Source organism: Gallinula chloropus (genome assembly GCF_964237585.1).
Source record: "Gallinula chloropus genome assembly, chromosome: Z".
NCBI lineage: Eukaryota > Metazoa > Chordata > Aves > Gruiformes > Rallidae > Gallinula > Gallinula chloropus.
Window position 1 is genome coordinate 59,819,518 of NC_140089.1, and position 25,776 is coordinate 59,845,293.

Below are 25,776 nucleotides of genomic sequence, written 5' to 3' on the forward strand. Positions count from 1 at the left end.
TTGAAATCGGACCAACCACGAACTTTAATGAACTGAAGAGTGTGATGGGATGAAGCTGTGACCCTTGAGGAAGACAAGGATGAGAAAGATCGGCCCTCAACTCAAATTAGTTGAGACGAGGAAATACCATAAAAGGAGGAAAAGAGGTGGAAATCCCGATTCCCAGAATAGCTACTAATGTGTATTAGATTTCCCACAATTCTGTTGCATATGTGATGCTCGTATATAAACATGCTACACCTACAGCTTGGTGTGCCTTAGGCGTGATCCCCTAAACACCCAGCACTGCAATAAAAGATACCTGCTTAACAGTTACATTGGACCCCAACTGTTAAGTGAGTTACGATGACTCAGTAATCACAATTAATTATCACATTCCTGAACATGGTCCCCTTTTCCACTTGGAAGTGGTGACAGTGTAATACCCGAATATGAAAGAAACACTGGACGCTACCATTTCACACAGCTAGTCTCATCCGCGTCGCCTAGAACTAACGGCTCCTCCTGCTGTTCTCCCAGTAGCCCCCTCCCGGGCAGCGCTCAGGGCCGGGTGCGATGGGGCGCTGGGCTGCCTGGGCAAGTGGAGGTGTCCCGGCAAGTGGCAGAGGAGTTGGAACTAGAGCATCCCCGAGGAGCCTTCCAACCGCAATCATTCTGTGATTCCGCGCCCGTTATTTTTAAGGCAGGATGTTATTTACGCTACGCACCGGCAGGGCCGCGCTCCCGGCCATGGAGGCAGGGCCAGCTGCCAGGCCGGCGGAGGGGTAGGCAGGAGACGAAGCCGGAAGAGCGAGGAGAGAGCAGGCGTCTTCCCTCACCGCGGCCCGCCCTTCCCCCGGCTCCGGGGCGAGTCTGCGGGGGCGGGAACTGTTCCGGCGGGCCTCCAGACTGGCCCAGGCCATTTTGGCGGCAACACCGCGCGCCACCCACCCCTCAGCTGGGGCGGAAGGGACGCGGGGGAAAAGCGTAATGGCCCTCGCCTTTCGCATGACGCTTTGCGTCACTGCCATGCGACTGCCGCTTTCGGGCCAATAGGCAGCCGTGTCCGCCGGAAGGGGGCTGCGGAGTGCAGGGCCGGGCACGGCACGTGCGTGGAGCGCTAGGTAGCTGGAGATGCGTGCGGGGGGAGAGGAGAGGAGAGAAGAAGGGAAGGGAAGGGAGGGGAAGGGAGGGGAAGGGAAGGGAAGGGAAGGGAAGGGAAGGGAAGGGAAGGGAAGGGAAGGGAAGGGAAGGGAAGGGAAGGGAAGGGAAGGGAAGGGAAGGGAAGGGAAGCCGGCGGCGGAGGGGAGCGGCGGCGGCGGCGGCAGAGGGGGGGAGGTTTTCCGCGGACTACCCCTACCTTGCGCCTGCTCCCCGCGCCAGGCTGCGCGCCAGCGGTGTGCCGCGTCCTCTCGGGCGCTGGGGCTCCCTGTTGAGGGGGCTCCGGGGCCTCAGCCGCTCAGGTGCGGTGAAGCGTGGGCTTGCCTCACTCAGCCCCCGTGCTGCCCGGTCCCTGCGCGACATCTTCGGCCTCCGCACCGCCCGGCAAGGCACGGGCGGCCGCCGCTGGCAGGGGCTGAGCTCCGCCGAGCGCGCAAGCCGTGTTCTGGAAGGGCGGCGTTAGCGGGGAAGCCGCGGTGGTCCGGTAACGCTGCCTTCTGCTTCGCTTGCAGCGTTGCCGCGCCATGGAAGCCAGGGGCAAAATGAAGTTCGCGGGGAGAGGTGGAAAAGGACCGCACGGGAAAAGGAGATTTAAAAAACGCAATGGTAAGCGGGCAAAGGCTCCTTTGAAGGAGTCCCGTCGAAGTGGTTATTGTAGTGTGTGGGTGGCTTTAACCTAAATTTTTATCTTTGTACGTCAGGAAGTTACAGGGTTGGTGTACGAGTGAAGAGCAGTGGGTGTTGTCTGCATGTCCGTACAGTAATGCTTCTGACGGCGTGACCTATATGTTCCTCATAGAGGTGCTGGTGAATTATGGGCTGGATGAGGAGGCAGTAAAAAAGATTGAAAGCTGGCTGAACAGCTGGGCCCAGACATTGGTAATTGGTGGCGCAGGATCTAGCCCAAGGCCAGTAACTACCGGTATAGTTTGCAAGTCAGTACTGGGTGTAGTTGATGATCTAGATAATGTGCTGGAGCGTGCCCTCAGCAAGTTTGCACCAGAGGTTGTGCTGTCCCACAGAGGAACCTAAACAAGCGTGAAGAATGGGCTGAGTGAAGCCTCACAAAGTTGATCAAGGGTGAAATCCTCACTGAGAGATGGGATCAATTATAGTACATTCTGGGGGAACGTATTGGTATGTTTTGGGGGAAAGCAGCTTTACAGAAATTATCTGGGACTCCTGGTGATCACAGAGTTAAAAACAAGTCAGTAATGTGCCCTTTTTTGGAAAAACTGGCTAATATGATCCTGGGCTTCATTAGGAGGAGTGCTGCCAGCAGGTTGAGGAGGTGATCCTTGCCCACTTAGCACTGGTAAGGAGTGCTGTGTCTAGTTCTGGGCTCCCTGGCATAAGAGGTGTACCTACTGGAGAGAGACCAGTGAAGAACCATGAGCATAATGAAGCATCTGGAGCATTTCTGCTGTGGACAGTTCACCCTGGAGAAGAGAAAGCTTGAGAGGGATCTTGTCAGTGTCTACAGACACTTGAAGAAAGGGTGCAAAGAAGCAGCCAGAGTCTTCTCAGTGGTGCCCAGTGACATGACCAACGGCAGTGGGCACAATCACAAACAAAGGATTTGTTTGCACATCTGTACACACCTGTGCACGTGCCTCTTTACTCTGAGGGTGACCAAGCACAGATGTGTTGCCCAGGAAGATGGTGGAGTGGGGGTAGTCAGAAGCCACATAGCCCTGGGCACCCAGCTTTGGGTGGCCCTGTGTGAGCAGGAGGGTTGGACCAAATGGACTTCAGACGTCAGCTTCAGTCATTTTATGATTCTAACTTGCATTCAAAACTGTGCTGACTATATGATCAAATAACGTGGAAAAAATAAAGCCAAAATGTTTTAAATAGATTACTGCATTATAAGCCCTTCAGTTCTATTTGAGAGTCAAAACTATGATGTGTGAACTGCTGTGAGTTAGGATTGAGAAGTTAGCACTCAGTGTTTCAGTGTTAGCACTCTTCTGCTTAAAACAGATGGTGTCAAAACAGCTCTGACCATAAATGGTGAAGAGATGATTTGGGAATTGATGATTTTGATGTCAGAGGTGGCAAAGTTCTTAATTTAGAATAATCCTCTCTATACCTTAGCCATTATAGTGCTGTCCAGATAATAATGGCATGTAAGAATTATTGTGTAGTTTTATTATATATATTTATATATTTTAAAAATATGGTTACTGCAAAGTAATTTTTGTTACAGTAATAATTTGTTATTTTGAAGCAACATTAGCTCTAAGGTAACATTTTAATTACTATTTTGATGGCTAATAGTTTCAGGTCCACCAAAGAAACCTTTTAACAAAGTAGGTGAGGAGGGAAAGCCTAAATCCGATTCCAAGAAGCTTGTGAGAGGACCATTAAGACCTGTAAGAGCTAGTGTGAAACAATTCAAGAATAAACAGCCAACAGAAAAGTTTGCAAAGAAGAGGAAGTTCCAGAACAGTGAAGAAGGAGGTGAGCAGATTTTTAAGCCTGGATAACAATGGAAACTAGGTTTTGGGAATCTAACTGTTTATCTGGGTTGTCCTGTTCCCCTCCACCTTGTTACTGTTTTCCAAATTGGTGGTATGACTACCAAGTTTACTTCATGTTTAGTATTTGGTGTGGGAAAATTTGCTGAAACTGACTAACCTTGAGGCCAAAGGCATGAGAATGAACAGTTATGAATTACCTTGAAAGTGAAAAGTAAAGATACAGTAACAAATTTAAATACATGGTATTCCATCTTAAAGCTATGATTATTTTAATGGTAGTATTAAATGACTAGCTTGAGTCTTTGTTTTAACACAAATTTGGAAATTACTTTTTTAGAAATATAGTCCTCTGTTCTAAAATTACAGGCTATAAAGTTTGGAACACAAAAAAAATATGAAAAAAGGTTGATTATATTTTTTTTCTGTGGTCCAAACTATGTAGACACTTTCTTTTAAGAGAAACCATTGATGTCTCTGCCTTTGTTTTATGTTTATGCAGAGAGGCTAAATGAATGTCTGCTTTTATCACTGTTTTTACACAAGAGATTCTGAAGTCCTGCATAAAACCACTGGTTCGAAAGGCAACAGAGCGTGTTAAGTATTTTGCTGTTGCTTTTGTTGCGTGTTTGCAGAATGACTTCACATGACAGATGCATGAGGTGTCTGTAAATTTATTAACAGCACAACATTCATATTAAGGTGCTTTAAGAAAAATAACACAGAACTGCAAACCACACTTTAAATGTTCTTTTGAAGGAAAACTGAAAGCCTCTGTGTATTGCACAGTGATGCTGCTCTCAAAGCAAAGTGTTACTGTTTTTGCATGTCACTGTTGCTTTAGGAGAGTGATAGAAAAAGAAATGGACAGCAAGCTTTGTAAATAAAAGAAAAAAAAAAGGAAAAAACCCCATTTTTTTTGAGAGGTAAGACACTAAATACCAACAAATTGTGCTTTAGTGTCTGAAAATTTAAACCTTGGTCTTTAATGTTCTGTGTAGAGGTAACAGGTAGCATGACTCTTCTGTGAAACCATGTAATATGATGTTTTTTCTCAAGGTGCAAATAAAAATAAACCCAAATACTTAAAGTTTTTCTGTAACTAATTTGTGGTGTTTTCTATAAAGTTACCTTTACTGAGTTTGTTTTGTGGGATTTGGCTGAACAATAAGATAAAGCAAGTTAAAACGTTTCAATTGTTTTCCTTTCTCTGAGATTTCCAACATATATCTACACTTAGGGATCTTCATTTAAGAGAAGGAAAAGTTATGTATTAGTACAGGGTGAACTGAAAACACAAGTTACCTGGTGTAGTCTTAGGTTGCTGTGTGCATTTTGAGACAATTTTCAAGCTTTTAGGAGGGGTGCGATGTATCCTTTGACAGAGCTTTGAGGAAAAATAGAAGTGGAAATTGCTAGCCTAGCTTAGTTTCTAAATATTTACACTTTCATATTAGTTAGCTGTATAACTGCAGGCAAAGCTCCCAAGTTATTAGCAGTTCAAACAAAGGCTCTTCTTTTATTGATGTATTTTATTTTTATCTTCAGGGTCAGAGTCTAAGAAGCCTAAGTGGAATGACTTCAAAAAGAAAAGGAAGGAGTTAAAGCAAACCAGACAACTTAATGATAAAAGTAATTATGAAATAATTGTAAAATCAAAGCAAATATGGGAAAGTGTGAGAAGGTAATAATGCTGTTCTGTTATTGTTGCTTTTGTTCAGTAGGCTTTTAGTCGTAAGTTGCGAGAAGGCTAGACTGCCTTTCTCCTCTTGTAATTATATGAAACTGTATTTCAGTGCAGTTCTGTAGATAATTCAAGCACAGCGTGGTGACATACCCAAGGTGCTGGAAATCTCTGGATTGAGTTCATTTGTATGTTAGACTGAAATTTGTGATGAAATGCTTAAGGAGTTGTCTTAATTTTTTTCAATCCTAAAGCACAGTTTTTACTGATTCATCCTGATTTTGCAGTAGGATCACTGCATGAGTTTCATGTGGAGGTTTCTATACTCTCTCTAGGCAGATGTATTTCTAGAACTGGGGCCCCACATTGGAATGAGAAGTTAATTTTACCTGCTCTAAGTGTCTGTGCTTCGCATTTTTCACTGTAAGATGCTTAGAGATCTTTGGATCTCTGAACAACTCTGGCTACAGATGTGAATTTATGTTCTCTTTAATAATACTGTTACTCAGAAGATAATAAAATATGGAAATCTGGTTGGTTTCTAGGAACCAAATCTTGATTGTATGTATCTGCAGGTTTACTGAATGACAATGTAAATTCATATTAGTAGGAGCTGTTTTATACATTCTTGCTTCTAATTTCAAAGTGTATCATACTACAAAAAAAGCTGCTTCCACGGTTAAGGTTGTTTTACTTCTTTTTGGTTGTAGGAAGAAATGTGATAAGGAGAAGCGAGAAAAGCTAATGAATGAACTACAGAAGCTTCTTCATGGAAAAATTAAGAGTGTAAGAAAAAATAATGCCACTGTCCACAAATTCACAAAAGCTTCTTTAAGGAATGGTGAAGTAGAAACACGTTTTTAATAATATACCACTAACCTAGTCTTCCAGAAGCTACAGGGATATTATTTTTTAACTGTTAGTTGAAAAACAAACACACAAACAAGCCAAAAAACAAAACCAGTTGATAAGCTGCATTTGGCACCTGGATTTTTGGACAGTAGTAGTCCTGGGATGCATTGTCTATCCGTTGGCATTTGTAACAGCTGGAAATTATAAAGCTACCTATTTTGCCAAGCAGGTTTAGTCCAATGAAATTCTGCGTTAACTGAAGTTTTGAACTCCACTCAGAGTTTTGACTATTTACAATTGTTGCTTTGTGGTTTTTGTTTAGAAAAGTTAATGTCCTGATATTTAACTATATTCAACTGTCTACTGAATTCTTGAAATGTATAAATTTGCAGTGAAATACACGTTAGATTTTGAAAGCAATTCTTGGCATTCCATCCCAAAGCAGAGTTGTATTGTCACGCTCATTCTGAGCTTACAGTGAGAGAAAAGGAGATATCATTTCATGTTTCTCTTCTGGTATTGTAACCTTGATGCATGTCCTCAATTGTCAGCAACTGTAGGTGTTGTCTGTACTTGGTTTGGTAAGAGTACTTCTAGGGTGGCAAAAAAAGTTAGAACAATTTGTTATAAACAAGTAACTACTTTGTTAAATTGCACATGAAATAAAACTCTATCAGAGAGCAAATGCATTAAAATTTGGTGCATAATGTTGTTTGAACAGCCTGTGATAATAAAATATCTCTGTCCTGTAGCTGGCATTTGCACATGATTCAACTCGAGTGATCCAGTGCTTTATTCAGTATGGTAATGAGAAGCAAAGGCAAGAGATATTTGAAGAATTGAAAGGTACCTTCTTCCCATTTTAATTTTACCTGTATGCTTCTGAATTGTTCAGAGGCATTACAAGAAGACATATTATTTTCTCTTGAATATTTTTAGCTTACTGCTGAAATGGTGCATCATTCCTAGTGAGTTCATAAAACTTACTTAAATAATAGCATTTTGGTTTGTAAAGTTAATGTAGTACAAAATCCAACCAGCTGAATGTTTTTGGTTTTCTCCTTCTAGATAGCCTCATAGAGCTGAGCAAGTCAAAGTATTCCAGAAATATTGTGAAGAAGTTTCTTATGTATGGGTGAGTATGAAGTGAATTTGCCTGGCTGTGCTGTACTATTTCATTTCCAGTGTGACTGCTGCTTAGTCATAAACAAAAGAATAGATCTCTGGAACAATCTATGTAATAACAAAGAGATAGGACAGTGTCTGGTGTTGATAACAGCAGTTTACCTTTTGCAGAAAGTAAAGCTAAGACTGTACAGATAGGGGAAAACATGCAAAAAAAAAAGAAACTCAAATATATGCTCAAAGTTGATATTTGTCTTATACAAAAAAAAAACCCACCCATCCCCCCAAAAAAACCCTCCCAACCAACAAACCCACAAGGCTTTTAGACTTTTTTTCTGCTTAGTCTTTCAGGAAGACATCCTTTATTCTGTAGATTTTAATCACTGGTTTCTTTTCTTTCCATCAACACACTTTTATGATTTCTTCAGATTTCTGTCTGTCTTGCCATATTTTCATAAATGCCATAAGTTGCACCCAGATGCGTGTATCTTCCGGTGCTTCTGAAAATAAAACTCTTGATAGGTCAGCTTATCCGTAGCTTTAACTCTTGCGATCTCTCTTTGCCATGAAACAGGACAAAACCACAAGTTGCAGAAATAATAAAAAGTTTTAAAGGCCATGTGAAAAAAATGCTCCGTCATGCGGAGGCATCTGCTGTCGTGGAATACGCGTATAATGACAAAGCCATTTTAGAGCAGAGGAATATGCTGACAGAAGAACTGTATGGGAACACTTTCCAGGTTTATAAGGTAATGTTTCAATACATAATAGTCTAAGGAGTTTTAGCATTTATTGTGTTAGAAATACCTTACCTAACTTACCTACTGTTTCTTTCGATGTCAGCTGCCCAAATCTGGTTTAGTTTAGAATCATAGAATGCTTTGGGTTGGAAGGGACCGAAGATCAAAGATTATCTAGTTCCAACCTGCCAACGTGGGCTGGGACACCCTCCACTAGACCAGGTTGTCCAAAGACCCGTCCAGCCTGGCGTTAAACACTTGCAGGAATGGGGCTTCCACAGCCTCTCTAGGCAACCTTTTCCAGTGCGTTTCCACCCTCCTAGTAAAGAATTTCTTCCTAATGTCTACTCTAAACCTACTCTCTCAGCTTGAAATCATTTCCCCTTGTCCTATCACTGCACTCCCTGGTAAACAGCCCTTCTCCCACTTTCCTGTAGGCCCACTTTAAGTATTGGTAGGTCATAATTGGGTCTCTTCAGAGCCTTCTTTTCTTCAGGCTGAACAAGCTCAACTCTCACAGCCTGTCTTCAGAGGAGAGGTGCTCCAGCCCTCTGATGATCTTCGTGGCCCTCCTCTGGACCCGCCGCAACACCTCCATGTCTTTCCTTTACTTAGCATGTTTAAATGTTATGATTATTTGCACATTTCTATTGTAGGTAAATTGTTGTGGGATTTTTCAGTTTAAGCGATGTAAAATGTATTCTGCTCATGCATGAGCTCACTCTGTTCATCAAAGGCAGTCTAATATATCATATAGTTGCAGTTAACGTGTCATAGCGTCTAGTATGAAGTAGTAACCCTTGCTGAGATAAGATTTAGGCTTAATTCCCTGGTAATGCTGTGGGTGGTTTTTGTGTCAGAACTGCCTTGTGTCTTTTGAGAACTGTGTGCAGAATGTGTCCGTATGTATACATGGTGTTCCCTTTAGGCTTAATTTTTGGCTTTGTTTTATTTTCCCATGGAGACTACAGGACTTGTGTCCAAACTCCTGAAACCATTTAGATGTGTGGATCCCTACTAGGCACTGGAAACCTTTTAAATAAGTACAACCTCCTTTCTTTGAGCTTCTGTTTTTACTTCATTCTTTCTGACTTGAAAAGTTGGTTTCCATTACAGGCACAAATAAATTTTATTCGCTTTATTTATTTATTTAAAAATAAAAAAATACTTTATTTAAAACTAAAAAAAAAAATTTTTTTTAAATAAATTTACAATTATTAACTACCTTGGAGTGACTTTTGCAGCCTGGTGTGCAGCACAGCACACTTTTACCCACGAGTTGTGTCAGAATTGTATAATAAATTAACACTCATAGCTGTATTGCTGGTTTTTTTTCTGCACAGGTTTTTGTTTGGTTTAATAAGGCATTTTCCAGCACTAATAAGTATATGGTGTATATATTCATACTCTGCTGTTCCTGAACTGGAATCTCTCGGGCCCTGGTCAACTTATCAGTTCATTTGTTGCAGTGTCATGAGTTTGTTGCTGTGTCATGCATTTGTGACACATTTGTCACATCTGTCATGCAGGCTTTCAGCTTAGCTTGGGACTAACACAATGCCATTTTTATGTACTTTAGCTTTTATCTGACACTCTCATGAAGGACTAACTAATTGGCAAAACCCAGTTCAGATCACAGCTTCTGTTTACAAAGGATGAACATTCAATGTATAGAAACTTGAATATACAGTTTGACATACTCAAAAATAGCTAAGCTTTTTATTTTTAAAATTGTAAAAGCTATTGTATAAAGTTGTTGTTTGTAACAGTGTTATTGAATTTTCATTGGAGAAGAACTAAGGATTACAATTTTCTGTGAACTGAAATGCTTAACTAGGAACAGTCAAATGTCTGATGGTGCGTTTGTTTCAGACACCCATTGTCCCAACGCTGGATAAAGTGTTGCAAGGTCAGCCTGAAAAGAGAGAGGCCATCTTGGATGAAATGAAACAGATTCTTACGCCAATGGCACAAAAGTAAGGACAAAAATTAAAGGTGTGACAATCTAGCATGAACCAGTTTATTTCTGACATACAGATAGTGATACTGGTACCCTGATAAGCTGTAACATTGCTGTGTTGTGTAGTATCGTCTTGTCTAAAGTGTCTTAATGAATATCCTCACTTAATTTGAACTCCACTTATATAAACTCAAGTGTCCCTTGCCCCAGGCAAACAACTGGTAGAAATCCTGCAGTGTGATCTGCTTCCATAGTGCATTATTGGATAAGCTTCTGCAATGGTAATTAGGAGAAAGTATTTTGCTAAGTTTTACAATCTTCCCACATACTGTAGACACTAAACATCTAATCTAGAATGAGTACACACCACACTGCCTAACTTTTTAAATTACAAATGTAATATTGCTAGCTTGTCTTAGAACCATTATTTGTGGGGAATTTCTTGCTTATTTTCCTCTTCCCAAATACAGAGAGGCTGTGATAAAGCACTCACTGGTACATAAAGTATTTTTGGACTTTTTCACCTACGCTCTTCCAAAGCAAAGATCTGTAAGTATATTTTGTTTTGGGGTTTTGTCTTCTTTTGCCTTTAAGTGGAATGTTTCTAATCTGTCATTGAAGTGTTGTAACTAGAGAAAAACTTTTCACATCTGGCAATCCCAGATTGATGATTAAGGACTACTCTTCTACGGAGATTTACAGTCGCAGTGAACTTTCACACCAAAGCATAGTGTCTGTGATACTTGAATTAAAAATACCTAATGGTATGCTTTTTCATCATGCTAAATGCTTCTTAACAGCTGGAGAATAATTAAATCCAGGGACATTGCTTCCAGCAGTTTAGCTTTCCAGTGTGTAGTTTCTTAACCACCTCTGGCCATTGTCCAAAAAACTCGACCAAAATATAATTGAATTGGGCCCTTCTGTCACCAACCAAAACTTTTGTCTTCTGCCTCCTTCTGAACCAAGCATATGGCTTGTATTTCTATGTCTGTATATAATTACTGTTTTAGGCTTACTCCAGCCATTCTTGCTGAACCTATGCCTAAATACACCTGCGTGATATGACTCTATAAGCTGGTATCCTGCTTGACATCGCTTGTCATCAAGCTGTGTCCATCAGCCTCACCCTGCCTCTGCATTTCAGCACCATCTCACTCCAGGCCAGGTGGAGCCTTTTAGAATTCTCTTGCCTAGTTCGACTGGACTAGACTCCTGAAATCTTCTTTGTTACTCTTAACAAATCCAGAGCCAAGGGTAATATGCTTGACTATTCATGGCGTATTCTCAGTCCAGATCTTACCTAATTAAAGGTTCCTATGCATGGTTTCATGTACTGCTTTGTCACAGAATGCTTCTGGATTCACAGCCTATGTGAATCAGGGAAGTAAGGGCATATCTTTTCCTTCTTGCTTGTTCTTTTGTGCAGACATGGTATCATATGGATATTCTTTCCAGGGTTTGGAAACCCCTTTTAATAGATCCGTGCCTGCTGGTGCGTAAAGCTAGTGATGCCAGTTATGTTGTAACTGAGCAGTTTCTAAAGAAATGATAAAATGCTTGGAACCTTTGGGGAGTGCAAAACTAGGCACAGACATGGAGACAGATTTCTTTCACATCAAGCTTCCACCAGTGAGATGGTAACAGCAGTAGTAACTAGAAACCTGTGAGGGTTTGGTTTGGTTTTGTTGGGGTTTTTTTGGCTGATGGTGTTACTTGTCATATGACTTTAGAATCACATTCCTTTGATAAAAAGACTTACCTTTTGGTTGAATCTTGTATATCTGATGTATAACAACACCAGGTGCTTAAATGATTTCTAGTTCTTCGTATTTTCTGACTAATACCCTGTATGTGGAAATAAATTGCACAACCTTCAAAGATGTTCTTCCTAAATCCATGATTGCCTTTGTCTCCTCTAATTTTAGTCTGCGGTCTGAGCACTTTCCCTTGAATTGTCTACAGCGAAACAACTGTCAAGTTGCAGTACAGTTCTGATTTTGTAAGATGAATATGGTGAACAGTGCAGTTTTGGAGGGGAAAAGTTCTAAGTCATTTACTGTCCTTTGGGCTCCATTTGAGGCCATTTTTCAGAGGTTGAGGCAATGACAATAGCTCTGTAGAGCCAGTGATCTCTTTGTAGTGCTGTGGATAAACATGAAATCCTTTCATGTCCTCATCCACCTGCCATGAGATTTCTCAGGCTTATTCTTTCACCTTTTTAGCTTACCACCTTTTCTTCCCCAGGAAATGATAGAAGCTATCAGAGAGGCTGTGATCTACCTAGCACACACTCATGATGGAGCCCGAGTAGCGATGCACTGCTTATGGCATGGCACTCCCAAGGTATTGTTTGGTTTCAGTCTACCTGGTCATCTTTAATAACTGCCTAGTCTGAGACTGTGAGTGTGATGTCTCATGTGGGTCCTTCCGCCAGCGCATACTGTGATGCAGTTAAGTATTTGAGTTCAGGGTTACTGATCGGCAAATAGAAGCAGTAGCTTTTCATGAATCAGAGGCTTTTTATTAGAGCTTACAATGGACCTATGTACTTTTATTTTTAACAGAGTTCTTGTGAGATTATACATAAAGTTTTTCCACTTTCACATTATTGGCCATTCATTCATATTGTATATTTCTTCAAGCAGGTTTAATTGGCAGTAGGGAGAGGATAGTGAAGAAGCATAATGCAGAACAATGGCTTGGCTTTGGCATGCTAAGACTTGGAAAATATTATAGGATCTGTATTTTATTTTTTTCTGCTGATACAGTATCCTGAAATAGTTTTTATATGTGCCATCATCTCTTTGGAAATCCTGTAATGCCTCCTATCTTTATGTATTACAAAAAAAACCCCCAAAAGCTACTTGTGAAAATAGTCTGCTTATTAGAGTGCAGAAAAAGATGAAGTTTCTAGGATCTAGGTGTAGTGATGAGCCTGTAGAAGACCTAAGCAATGACTGCAATACCCACAAGTATAAGCACTGAGGAAATTTTAGGCTGGAAGATCTTGCTGGTAAAAGGGTTTGAAACAGGCTAGAGTCCTTGCTATTATATAAGGTTTAGGTCCTGTTGAAAGTATTTCCTTCCTAATAAAGAGCTGAAGTGCAGTATTCTGTAAGTCATGAACAAGATACAGGTGAACTTATGTGGTGGTTTGAGTCTTTTGTGGGGTTGGTGCACGGGACTTGCAAATATATCACAGAACCTCCCTGGGAGTGCGTCTTTCACAGTTCAGGGTTAACTCTTCATGCTGTTTTTAGGTGTTGACTAATCTTATGAATATAAGACATGGGTGAATTGCGAATGAGAGGTTATGTTTTTGAAGGTGCGTGTAACAATTTTGTTGTTCAGAATCACTGGCATCACAGCTTTATTTGAGTTTCTTGTTTCGTTCTGAATAGGACAGAAAAGTCATTGTGAAAACTATGAAGACTTACGTTGAAAAAATGGCAACGGTGAGTGTTCATTAGCCATTTATTTCATAGCAGTCTCAAGTGACTTGATGAGGCTAATTTGAATATGCTTTGGTACTGAAAACTATTATATCTTAATAAAACTAAGTTTAAAATAGTGGTGATGTGTTAGATAATAGGAAATATGTTGAACTTTATGGAATATGTAGAGACATACTGAGAAGCTTCATTGCAGGCAGTATATGTAGTAGAATCCTCCTTTAAAATAGCTGAATGAATGATGTCCTAAACTTTTTGTTCTGCTGCTTGTTTTTTTTTTTTTTTTGGCCCAACTTTACATTACATCTTCATACAGCTCATTGGTTAATTCTTCTCATTTGGGAGTAAAATATGCGTTACAGAAGAGGAAAAAAGGTTAAGATGTGTTGGGGATGCCACTGGAAAGCCCATTTGAATGTATATATTTCTTATAAGATGCTAAATAACTTTATAGGTCAGGAAGATTCAAAAGTGATTAATACTGAAGGCGTACAGTGGAAGAAGTCTGTGTTTATTTTTTTGCCCAAGAGACATGTACATTTGGAGACTGTACCACCAGTAGAGTAACAGTTGAAAGGAGAATTCACAGTGCTGGACAAATCTGTAACTGTGAAGAAAAGCTCTGAAATTCTTCCCTTAGTGGTTGCTGTATTCTCTTTGCTAATAGTTGGTGTGGTCTCAGTGAGCTCCAAATGTTTTTGATGACAAAACCCTGATGTGCATCCCATATATATATATACATGTGTGTGTATATATGGTACTACTGTACTATAAAATATAAATACAGAAACAGAAAATTTTAAAGGACAAGATTAAGATAACCAGTAGTTGTTTTTTATATATTTCTTAATGGTACAAAAAACATTTTTCTTCCTGCACCATGATGGATTGTCTTGTGTATCCTGCTTCAAAGGTCACTGGTCCCAGTAATGTTTTGTCTTCATGATTTTCTAGTACCAGAATAAATGGATTACTTGTTACATTTTATAAAATATCCATTATATGGAAATCTCAGACATTAGGTAGTTAAGAGCTAAAACAGTACTGGAGCACTGACTAACTGGCTTCACTTTGACACAGAGTCTGATTGGGAATTGGGTAGCGCCCTTCTGGGTATGGTAGAGGCTTGCTCTACAGCAGTGTATTAGAGACTGTGTGTCTCATTGCAGAGACATGATCTCCAAAGATAAGAAATGTGATCTATCTCAGTTTTAAGCAAATCCTGTGATTTCAAAGAAGTAAGGTAAATCCTGTGATTTCAAATGATCATTAAACAATAGGATTACGTTAATAGGTTGGATGTGTTAAAGCAGCATATCAACTTAGAATGGCAGATCAACTTTATCTTTGTTTTAATATCATGCTTCTCTTAACAAGCCTTGCTCTTGGAGAGAGAGCAAGCCTAAATGTTGGGCTTCTCATCCTGTGACAATAGACAGAATTTTCTTCTGGTTCATGTTGGGTCATGTTTCAGACAAACTTTCAGAAACCATAAATCGTAGGGGTTGGAAGGGACCTCGAGAGATCATCGGATCCAACCTCCCTGCCAAAGCAGCTCCCTAACTCATATTGCAAAGATAGGCGTCCAGACGTCTCTTGAATATCTCCAGAGAAGGAGACTCCACCACCTGTTTAAGTCAATTAGTATATTCATAAATCTTGACTGCATGTGTTTTCTGATGTCTCATCTCTGAAGGGTGAATTTTCTCATCTGGTCTTGCTGGCAGCATTTGATTGCATCGATGACACTAAACTTGTGAAACAGTTGATTATATCTGTAAGTAATTGAATTTTTTTTCCTTATGCAGTATACAAAAGAGTGTCAGTGTATAGGAGGGTAAGAGTAGGAATCAATCTAATTTTTCAAACCACTAATTTCTTTCCACTTTTTCTGTCTCATTATATTTGTGTGTCATTAATACTTTTAATTTACTTTTCATAGAAGACCTCAGCATTTTTGTAAGTTCTATTTAGATATTTATTTAAATTAGTTTTTAAGCCAGTTCCATTGCTTACTGAAAATTACCCTTTTTACACGTGTTCACCCTGGCTATGCATGACTGAAATATCTTTAAATCAATGTCTTTGTTATAGAGACTTGTGCTCTGGTAGCAGTTCAGAAGATTAAATGTGTGGAAAACCTTACCCATTTTAACAGTAAATCTAAGATGTCAAGAGTGTCTGTGCCTAGAGTGTCCTTATTGTGTGAATTTATGGTAAAAAAGGGTGTTTAGCTCTTTTATTTTGCAGAAGTAGCATCTCAGAAAGTGATACCTCATGATAAAGTAAACTTTCAGGAACTTTGGAACAGGCCTGAATATATAGTATACCATGATGTCATACAAGAAACAGTACTTGGAGACTTTTGGCTGGGTGCTGAAACTGTTAACTCATGTTAATTCCCAAAAGTTACATTTTTACTTAATATATTGATAATTAAATGATAACTAACATTCTGAATAAAATCATGTTAATTTTTTTTTCTCACTTCCAAAGTGCATACAGATAGATGACTGAAACATGAGAGCACTCAGCTGCTTTCCTTCACCTACATGCAGTTGCAAGAATTACCAGTAGGATGTTATAATCTAGTTTGCTTCTGCTAACTTTCGGGATGTCCCATTTCCACACCTTCCTTCCAAAAACTATCTAATAGGTTTTCGTGAAGTGTTTACATTTAAAATTTGCATGTAAACATAATGACCTTTGAGATGATTTAATCTGTAAATTACTCTGAAGTTATACTTTCACACTGATAAGAGACTTTATAGTGCACAGGTAATTTTCATGCAAGCAGGATAAGTAACATTGATTTACAGGATGTAATGTGCATAGAGTAGAGCTCAGGCTACAGCTTTTATGACTGAGGGGATGAGGTGCATTGGCAGGGAGATAGAAGATGAGGCACTGTGGAGGAGGAATATGGACAGGAGAGGTTTGTGATGAGCCTTGCTTTAAAAAATATGAGCAATTCTTCCATCGAGAAACTTTGTATATGGGGGAATGGGGTTTTTTGTACTGTAGTGTGGACACTTGGCCCTAAATCCATGCCTTTCTGGGTGTGGAGAGATAAAAGCATGCCAGTATGGAGATGGCTTTTGTTTGTGGGTTATATTAGGTGCAACCGCTGCTGGGTTTTGTTTACAGAGTCTGGTATACAGTGTAACAATTTGTGTGCAAGTTCCCAGCAATAAGACCTGACAGATCAGACCTGTCAGGGTACCAGATCATTGAGGTGTTCCTGTACCATGTTACAAGCACTTTACTTTCTGGAGGATTTATTAGTTCAGATACTGTGTTTGGCTTTAACTGAGCTGAGCTTCCAAGGCGTTGTTTAATGCCATTTAATTCCTGAATTGGTGGGTTTTCACCATCTGAGACCAAAGGTAATGGAGTGTTTACTGTTAGGTCGTCCTAGCGAATCAATTTGAGCAGAAGAAGAAAGGCCATCACACATAAGAGAATTGACCCATCTGGGTTTATATGAGGTCAGGAACAGGTGACGAAAATGAAAACCAAACCCAACCAGATAAGATCAAACCCAACTAGGGTTGAAAGCTAGTAACAAAGGGTGAGGTGGAAGCATGTAGAAACCAACATTGAACCGTGCTCTATAATCCAACCCTTAAAATTCCCTTGAAGAGTGAAGAGTCTCTTCTAAGATACCATATACATATACCAATTATCATTCTGCCCATACTAAAATATGTCTGAAGGAATGTAAGGAAAATAAAGATTTGGGAGGGGCAGATAAAGTGGTGTTTGGGCAGGTCTTAAGGTTGGGGGTTTTGTTTTGGGTTGGTTTGAGTGGTTTTTTGATAGTATTATGAAATTGATTACTTATGTAGATAGGCAGAATGGGTGGAGATTTTTAGGTAAGGGATGCTTTTAAGCTTTTTATGTCCTTCAAGGAAAGTCTTTCCTTATCTGTCAGTTCCACAGTCTTAACCCAGAACCAACAAATGCATGGTGCTTTAAAACTTCATGTGATTGGAAAGGTACATTGTGAGCTTAGCACATCTTGGGATTCTGACAGATTTTAGTGGGAAATACCTTTCTTCAATGAGGACTCCATACAGGCAGTGCTAGGGACACATTATCAACAAGAGCCTGTATCTAGAATTTCATCTGGTACTTTCGCACAGTTCTGATACTGAAAGTGACAAATTACTAATTTGCCAGAATCATAGAATCAGTAGGGGAAATACACTTTTGGATTATTTAAAGAAAAATGTGTCTATTATTTTTTTGTGTGAAATGTTACAGTTTGCATATCAATGCATTTCTTTCTCAGCTGTGATAGTGCACAAGTGTATGAGGTGCCCACTCTATAGCTTACAGAATCATTGCTCCCAGCTCAAAAAACCTGGAGGTAGTACTCCTAATAGAAGTCAGCATTATTCTGTTTTCAAAACTTTATTTTTTTTTCTTGGTGAGTGTTCTGCCATCAGTTTAAGATGGACTTTGCCTTCCATGGACACTTGTTGCTGTCTAGGTACTTACGTACACTCCCTTGAAAGTCACTATGTCATCAGTAATTACTCTTAGGTGATGCAGCAGGTGATCCTTTGTATGTCTGGTCGTCTGAGGTTATGACTTACTGCAGTTGTATTTATACACCAGAATACGTGTTGTTCTTTGTACTTGCATGTATTGGTGAAAACAAATCCAGTCCTTTTGTAGTATTTTCTAACTGGTGACATCAGTGCATCTGATGAACACATTTTGAACCTTATGTATTTTTTTCCTCACACTTCTCCAAACTTTTCCTCTGAATAGAGGGATTTCTTTCTTTAATTCCACAAGCAGACGTTAATCTTAGTGATAGTATGTGTTTTTTCTTTACTAACCTTCGCATTTGAAAGGTAATCAGTAGTTACCAATGGCTCAAAAGTACTATTTCATTAACTTTTTTGCTGTTTTTTAATTTTTGCAGGAAATAAATGCTTCTTTGCCCAACATAATAAACAACAAATATGGAAAAAAGGTCTTGTTGTACTTGCTAAGTCCTAGAGACCCTGCACATTTTGTTCCAGAAATCATTACGCTTCTGCAGCAAGGAGATGGAAATGCCAATAGGTAACTTAGATACGACAGTTGTTTTTCCTGAGTCCAGAGGATTTCATGCAGCTTTCTGACATGATTAAATTCAACTTTTCTTCATAAAATATCTAAGTAGTGTAAATACATAAGTGTTACTAAATATGTTAATCTCTAGTTCTTTTTCTGCATTTTTGGTTTAACGTTCATATAATGTTTGGTGGCCAGTGACTTACTGGTGATCAGCAGTTAAATTGCATTTGTAAATGGCAAAAAATACTATGTGTTCTTAATTTAAACTCGTATTTTAAATCTGGCATAATAGAAAAATTGCAATATCCATTATTAGTGTTGCATAAAAATATATCTCTAAATTTATAAATGTTAATTGTAATTCACTCTTTGGTATTCACATTGCATGTCAGATTTATGAAGAAGGATCGATTCTAGATTATTAGACATACATCTCAGTAGTCAAGATAACAAAATTAATAAAAATACACACATTGAATTACCATTGTTAAGGAAAAAACTCAGGTTTACTGGCAGTCAGCTTTAAACACTTTCTCCCTCTGTGGGTCTTAAAACATGTATGTAGTGTGTGTTTAATTATATGTAAAGCAGAGGGAAGAGTAGTGCTTTGTTTTGATCTTCAGTAATTTACAGCTGTCTCAAGTAGCATATATGTTTTGAATTTCTTGTTGCTTGATGTGCCTTGAGAGCAAGTCTTGTACAGTAATGTTCTGACTCCTTAATCAGTAAGAAGAATACTGATGTGCGCCGCAGTGAACTCCTGGAAGCCATTTCCTCACCTTTGCTAGAATATTTGCAGGAACATATGCAAGAAGTAGTGATAGACAAGGCTGCCTTTGTCTTGGTTGCTGACATCTTAAGAACAGCTCATGGTGACATCCAGCCAGTACTAGATGCAATTGCAGACTTAGCGGCTGAAGAGCTGGTTCCAGGTGGCCGTGATGAGCAGGTAATGTAGCAGAGGACAAAGTTTTGATAGCTTGCAGAGCATTTGCTTATTTTATATTACTAAAGTGAAGTCTGCTCACTTTTTCCTTTATATAAGGTGTCATCGCATTGCCCTGATAGTACTCAGATATAAGACATAGTGTCTGTTTTGTGACATTTTCCTTCCATAATTTATTACTATTGCATCTGAGGTGGTGAAGGCTTGAGCCAGCATTTTCTCTGAGTTGTAGGGCAAAGTACTTGATGGTCTTGGATCTTCAGAACTGCTTTAAACACTTTGTGGGAAGGTAGCAGTCTCGCTCTTAATGTTACTATTACGCAGTTAGTAAAATTTTGTAGTACATTTGACACTTTACACAGAGAATGATAAGGTCTCTTAGCTTTCAGGTATGTGTATCTCTATGCAAGGAAAGAGATTAGATAATAGCTGTTCATCTTTAGAGTAATAGTTGATTGTCTTTCTACAGTATGACCTCTTCACACTGTGCTACTCCCCTGCTTTGTTAAGCCCAGTCATATATCACAGACTTGAAGAATCATACAATGCTTTGGGTTTGAAGGGACCTCAAAGATTACCTCGGTTCCAACCCCCCAGCCATGGGCAGGGACACCCTCCATTAAACCAAGTTGCCCAAAGCCCCATCCAACCTGGCCTTGAACATTGCCAGGGAGGGGGCAGCCACAGCTTCTTTGGGCAGCCTGTTCCAGTGCCTCACCAGCCTCATCATAAAAAATTTTGTCCTAATATCTACTAAATCTACCCTCTTTTAGTTTAAGCCCATTACCCTTTCCTTGTCTATCACTGGGATATATATCACATTGTATGTGTCTGTAGACTAGAAAACAAAAAATGCTGCATTCGCTATATTCAGTATGTTCTCCAGGTTTTCACAGTTCTGTTGAATTTGCTGTATTTCCTCTTAAGATATGCATTTGACAGTTTTATATGAACTGCTGATGTTTTCTATGATTTTCTGAGTGTTAAAACATCATTATTAAATAATTTTGGTTTTTCCCTTAAAGTTTCACATTGCAGAACACCCAGCAGGCCATCTAGTTTTGAAATGGTTAATAGAGCAAGATGAAAAAATGAGAGAGAGCGGAAGAGAAGGTATGTTGGGAATTCAGCTTTGATTGGTCATATTGTGATTTCAGAGTAATCAGTTACATGACCTGAAATAAGATTGCTACATTTAGTTCTTTGAATATATTAATATATGGGAAATTTAACAGAGCCTCTAAGGCTAATCCTTCAGTTTTTGCTGTTATGAGTTGTTACATGAACAGAATGACAAAGATGCATTTACGTTTTCTGCAAAGCAAGTACAGGTCTGGTTTTGTGTTTATTTTTCACAGAATCACTGGGTTGGAAAAGACTTTTGAGATCATTGAGTCCAGTACCTGTCCTTTACTAAACCATATTCCTGAGCACCTTGTCCATCCATCTTTTAAATACATCCAAGGATGGTGACTCAACCCCCTCCCTGGGCAGCCTGTTCCAGTGCCCGATAACCCTTTTGGTGAAGGACTCTTTCCTAATGCCTAATCTGAACCTGCCCTGGCACAGCTTGAAACCATTCCCCCTCGTCCTACCACCTGAGTTTTTTTCTCAGAGGTTTACTGTGTATTTGGGACAGGGTTAATATCTGTGCTTGAAGTATCTTGATAGCTTTGCAAAGTTATACAGCAATTTAAAGGATAATAAGAGGAAAAGTAAAGACTTTATAACAGAAAGACTCCTTTCATTAATGCTTGTGAGACAAACTGCAGTCTTTTACTGTGTTCAATAGTGCTGCCAGGTTAATACTTCGTAATTGTTACTGCAATAGTTCCTGCACAAAATAGGACGTCTTTGCTGTTTTGTATCATAGAAGGCAGAGCTTGGACACAGCTGATCTCATCTTAATATAGCTTTTAAATTTACTGCATTACATAACTGTAAAATCTTGTGAGAATTACCAAACCCTAATAGAGATTACTTTTTTCCATACAAAACCCTCAAAATATGAAAGGTTGGGGGGGGGAATGGCATACTATAATCTGGAGATAACTTCTCTGTGTGTAGGGGGCTTTTTTCTTTTTAGAATTATCAGACCTTGTTAAATGCATTTTTTTCTTTTTACTACATTCCAGGTGCCTACTCGTTCCTTTAAAAATAAAAGTTAGTTGGCTTTTATTAAATGTTTCCAAAGAGAGGCTGTTTTGCTACTTTCCCAGTGGATGATTAAAAATGTGCAAAGGGGAAGTTTTATGTAAGTCTTTCAGAGGCTAGCTTAACTGAGGTGATTATAACTACTTCGATTTATTTCTGCTGACATTGCACAATTCCCATTTTAAACACAATCTCTTCCCTTTGATTTCTTTGTTTTCTTCCAAAGAGTGTACTAGTCAGAATAATTGCTTTGAGATTGCGGAATCAGTATTAAAAAACTACCAAATTGTTACTGTGTAGGGAACAAGTAGAGTAAAAACTGATTTGCACTTCAGATGAATTTTTATCTAAAGTTACAGTGAAAAATAGCCTCAGTATTTGCTTGGTACTTGGAATTTGTGGTAGTCTAACATCTTAAATTTTCATTGCATTGAAGAGTCAGTTATTTTGTGAGAGCAAAACTTGGAGAATATTCAGAAGCTAAACATATTTGATGGAATCACAACTGCAGACAAGTTGTAACAAGCATCTTTTTATAAGGATAGTCTAATTTTTTTTTCTTCTCCTTACCCTTTTTCCATATTTTACAGTTTGCTTTGGAAGAACATTGGTGGAACGTGTTGGTATTGAGAATATGAAGACTTGGGCAGAAGTAAATCGAGGTGCCATTATTCTTTGTTGGTATGTCACATGTCTATTTCTGATTGGGTTTCAGTGTTTGTGTCTTAAACAGCTAAGAAAATATTGGTTGAAATTTCTACTGGCAAAATGCCATTTTTCACACAGTATGTTCTGTCATTCATGCCATTGGGAAGTCTGTGATAGAGTAGGGTATTGGAAGAATTTGAAACAGTTTCCATAGATTGTTCCTTGAGCTCAGGCTTTTGCGGTTACTAGGAAGTAGCTCAACATGGGAAAAGCTTAAGATTGAACATAAAATTTATTTTTTACATAGTGCTTGCCATGTCTTGCTTTAACAGTAGAATGTTCTTAAAGGAGCACTCCACAAATAGCTACATTAAAATATTTAACTGAAATACCTGTGACAGGCTGGCTGTAGCATACAAGAATCCAGATTTTTTTTTATGATTATTTTTTTCACTTACGGCTTTGTGTTGATTTCTTAATTGTGGAGCATGAGTATGTCTCATACTGAAATAGAAAAATAGAATAGTCCATAGAAAAGAACAGACCATGCAAAGGCTTATGGTGAGATATCTGACTCAGAACTTCAAAGCAGTAAACTGTGCAACTAGTGAGATCAAAAAGACCCTACAGTAATCAGACTAACATTTTGTTTTGTCAAATGTGAACAGCTGTACTAAACGTTGTTTTTCACTTCATAATACTTGTCAGTTTCAGGTCACAGAAACCCAAGTGTCTATCTTTACCCTGAAATGTGCTGTCTGTTTTCTAAAACTGCTGGTCAGCACTGCGCTGTTGGCTTGCAGTGAGCCAAAAGCAGTAAATAATTCAGACTGACTTAATAATTTTGAAAAATAAAACCTTCTTCCCTTTTTTTCTGCTCCACTTGTCACTCCTAAAGTTACATTAGATTCCTTGCTGTTTGCTTTCCATCACTGCTCTTCATGACTTTAGAGTGAGGCTACTTTGACATTCATGGCCTTTTGCAAGGTGAATCAAAATCTGTTTTCAGTAATAAGAATTTATTTACTTAATCTGAGTTTAATTCTTAACTTTAATCAATTCATAACCATTCAGAGTACTAGTAGAATAGTTGTAATACAGATACAAAACAGGTTTATGGAACATCAAAATAGTCACATGGATCTGGCTGTTAAGATTGCTAAATGCTAACTGCTAAAATGATAACATTTGATAACACTTTTTCTTTGCCTCTCATAACAGGCCTTTAAAATTCAATGAATGATTCAAATGCCTTTCAGTTATGTGATCCTGCACACAGATGTGCAGCAGAGGTTTGTTGTTAAGGCAAGTTCACTGACAGTGTATTAGTGCTTGGGCTTTTTTACCTTAATGAGGCTGAGAAGATTCATTTCACATGCGGTGTTGCTAACTTATATACTGTGCTATTTTGAATATCCAGATAAATTTGCAAAGTAAATTAGTGGAAGTTTTTCCATGTATAACACTTTAGGCTGTCACTCACTACAGTCTCTTAATACATTCTGAAGACTCATAGAAAAAACAGGAAACCAGTAATTGCTTATTAGCAAAATGCAGCACAGTAGCAGTGTGGAATGTCAGTCTTTCCTTTGCTATTACTCATTGTACTATAAGGTGGAGCTTTGACAACTGTGCTTTATTACCAAGCAGAGGAGTTTATCTCCCAGACTGTGATTTATTTATTTTTTTTTTCCCCCCAAAACTGAAACTCACCTAACGGGAAAGACAGAGAAGTATGGTGGAGGAATGTTTATTTGTTTCCTAGAATTTTATCTTGAGGGTTGGTTTTTTTTAAATTAAATTTGAATTCTTTGTAGCTTGAACATCTCTTCATGACATCTTTAGACATGATGCTCTTTTGTTTAGGCAGCTGAGAACATGCAAACAATTTTGTTGCTTTTGTTCCATTTTATGTGACACCTACTTGCTTTAGTAGTTAGTCTCATCTTTGTTCAACATGAAGCCATGGAGTTCTCTAAACCATACAGCAATGATACATTAAATCTGGTCTGGTATAGATAATAGCTGCGGCTTTGGTTTGAGTTTTAAAAATCTTTATTATCAAGAGAATATTCAGATACTTCCTTTGCAATAAAGGAGCTCACATCCCTTAGACCGAGCTAAGACACTAACAGTTCTCATGCAATGTAAGATGGATTTTTGTTTTGCTGTTGGCTTGTGGAAGCCATTTGTCACTTGCATGCAGATCTGAAACTCAGAGTTACCCTGTTGTCAGTCTTTTGGGAGATTTTTGACTATCCAGTCATTTAAGCTTATTCACTAATTATGAGCAGTTCATTGCATGTGCTTGGTTAATTGGATGTTACCCTCTGGACCTTATCCTTTCTTTGCCCTACTTGTTCTTAATTTGTTTTTTATAAAAAAGGTCTGCAGCCTGATTGTGATCTAGTACAAGTGTGAAGAGTCCTAAGGTAATGAGAGGGCTCTTTGCAGACATTACAATCCAGCTTAGCGTAAATCAAGTGTTTCAAGTACTTGAATGTCGTGGATGCCGGTCTGTTTACATCTGCCCTCTCAGTCTTTATGAGTTTGTCAGTGATGTGTTATCTAGAAAAGCTGATTTGTTTTCCAGAAGTGGTGTTTTACAAAGATCAGAGCTGGTAAGGCTCTGCAGTCCTGTGCTAAAAGAATAGTAGTGAGAGTACTTGATGTGTGTTAGATGTACTTCACTGCATCCAGTTTTAGGACACCCATTACCAGAAAGGTATCAACAAGTGGAGTGAGTTTAGTGGAGGGTCACCATCATAGTTGAGGGCGGGATCCCTTTAGCCTGGAAGGAGAGGTTGAGGGACTAGGACTGGTTCAGCTGGGAGAAAGGATGGATTTGGGGCATTCAGCAGCATTCCCAGTAGTGGAGGGTATGGAGGAGAGCTTGAGCTCTTCACAAGAGTGCTTGTGAAGAGGGTGAGAAGCAACAGAGTGAGAGGGTGAAAGGCAGTGGCACAAGCTGAAACAAGGAGGATCTGAAACAAGCTGAAATGTGTGAAGCTCAGGATGGAGGCAAGGAGAAGCCTCTTTACTGTGAGAAATTATGGAAACTGCATCAGTCTATTTCATCTTGTTTTGGTTGTGTTCTCAGTTGGTGTTTCTTGCTTCCTAAAACAGTCATACATCTTTTTCTAATATGCGGTGGTAGAATCTGCCCTGAACCATGTTCTTAATAAGTAGTTATTGCTTCCTTATATGGACAGAGCATTTTCCTATGACCTGCATGCTGACCTTTGACAAACTTGGGTTTTTTTTCCTATTTCTTGTAGCCTTCTTCGGAGCACCGATGAAAAAGTGGCAAATACAGTCAAAAAAGGACTGAAAAAGCTTGTCCCGAAATTGAAGCTGAATAAAAATGTAAAAGGAATAGAAGCGTTACTGGAGAAATTGACTTCCTGATGTAAATAAATCCAAAAAGACAATTTACATCAGTGTAACTGAGAGTTGATAAGGTTTTGCACCATAGTTGTTATAAGAAGGGTTGTATGCATTTGTAAATTAAACAGTTTC

General features: G+C 39.0%; 1 protein-coding gene across 1 annotated transcript; it reads left to right on the plus strand.

Moving 5' to 3' along the window:
• The first annotated feature begins 1,061 nt into the window (after positions 1 to 1,061).
• On the plus strand, positions 1,062 to 25,776 carry PUM3 (pumilio RNA binding family member 3). The gene is made up of 18 exons (XM_084278071.1): positions 1,062 to 1,103; positions 1,653 to 1,746; positions 3,421 to 3,603; positions 5,169 to 5,304; positions 6,015 to 6,090; positions 6,909 to 7,002; positions 7,225 to 7,291; positions 7,856 to 8,030; positions 9,894 to 9,997; positions 10,452 to 10,530; positions 12,229 to 12,327; positions 13,386 to 13,439; positions 15,133 to 15,213; positions 18,373 to 18,515; positions 19,236 to 19,458; positions 20,481 to 20,568; positions 22,200 to 22,290; positions 25,536 to 25,776. The coding sequence occupies exons 2-18, from the start codon at positions 1,665 to 1,667 to the stop codon at positions 25,663 to 25,665; spliced, it is 1,905 nt and encodes a 634-aa protein (XP_084134197.1). The 5' UTR covers positions 1,062 to 1,103; positions 1,653 to 1,664; the 3' UTR covers positions 25,666 to 25,776.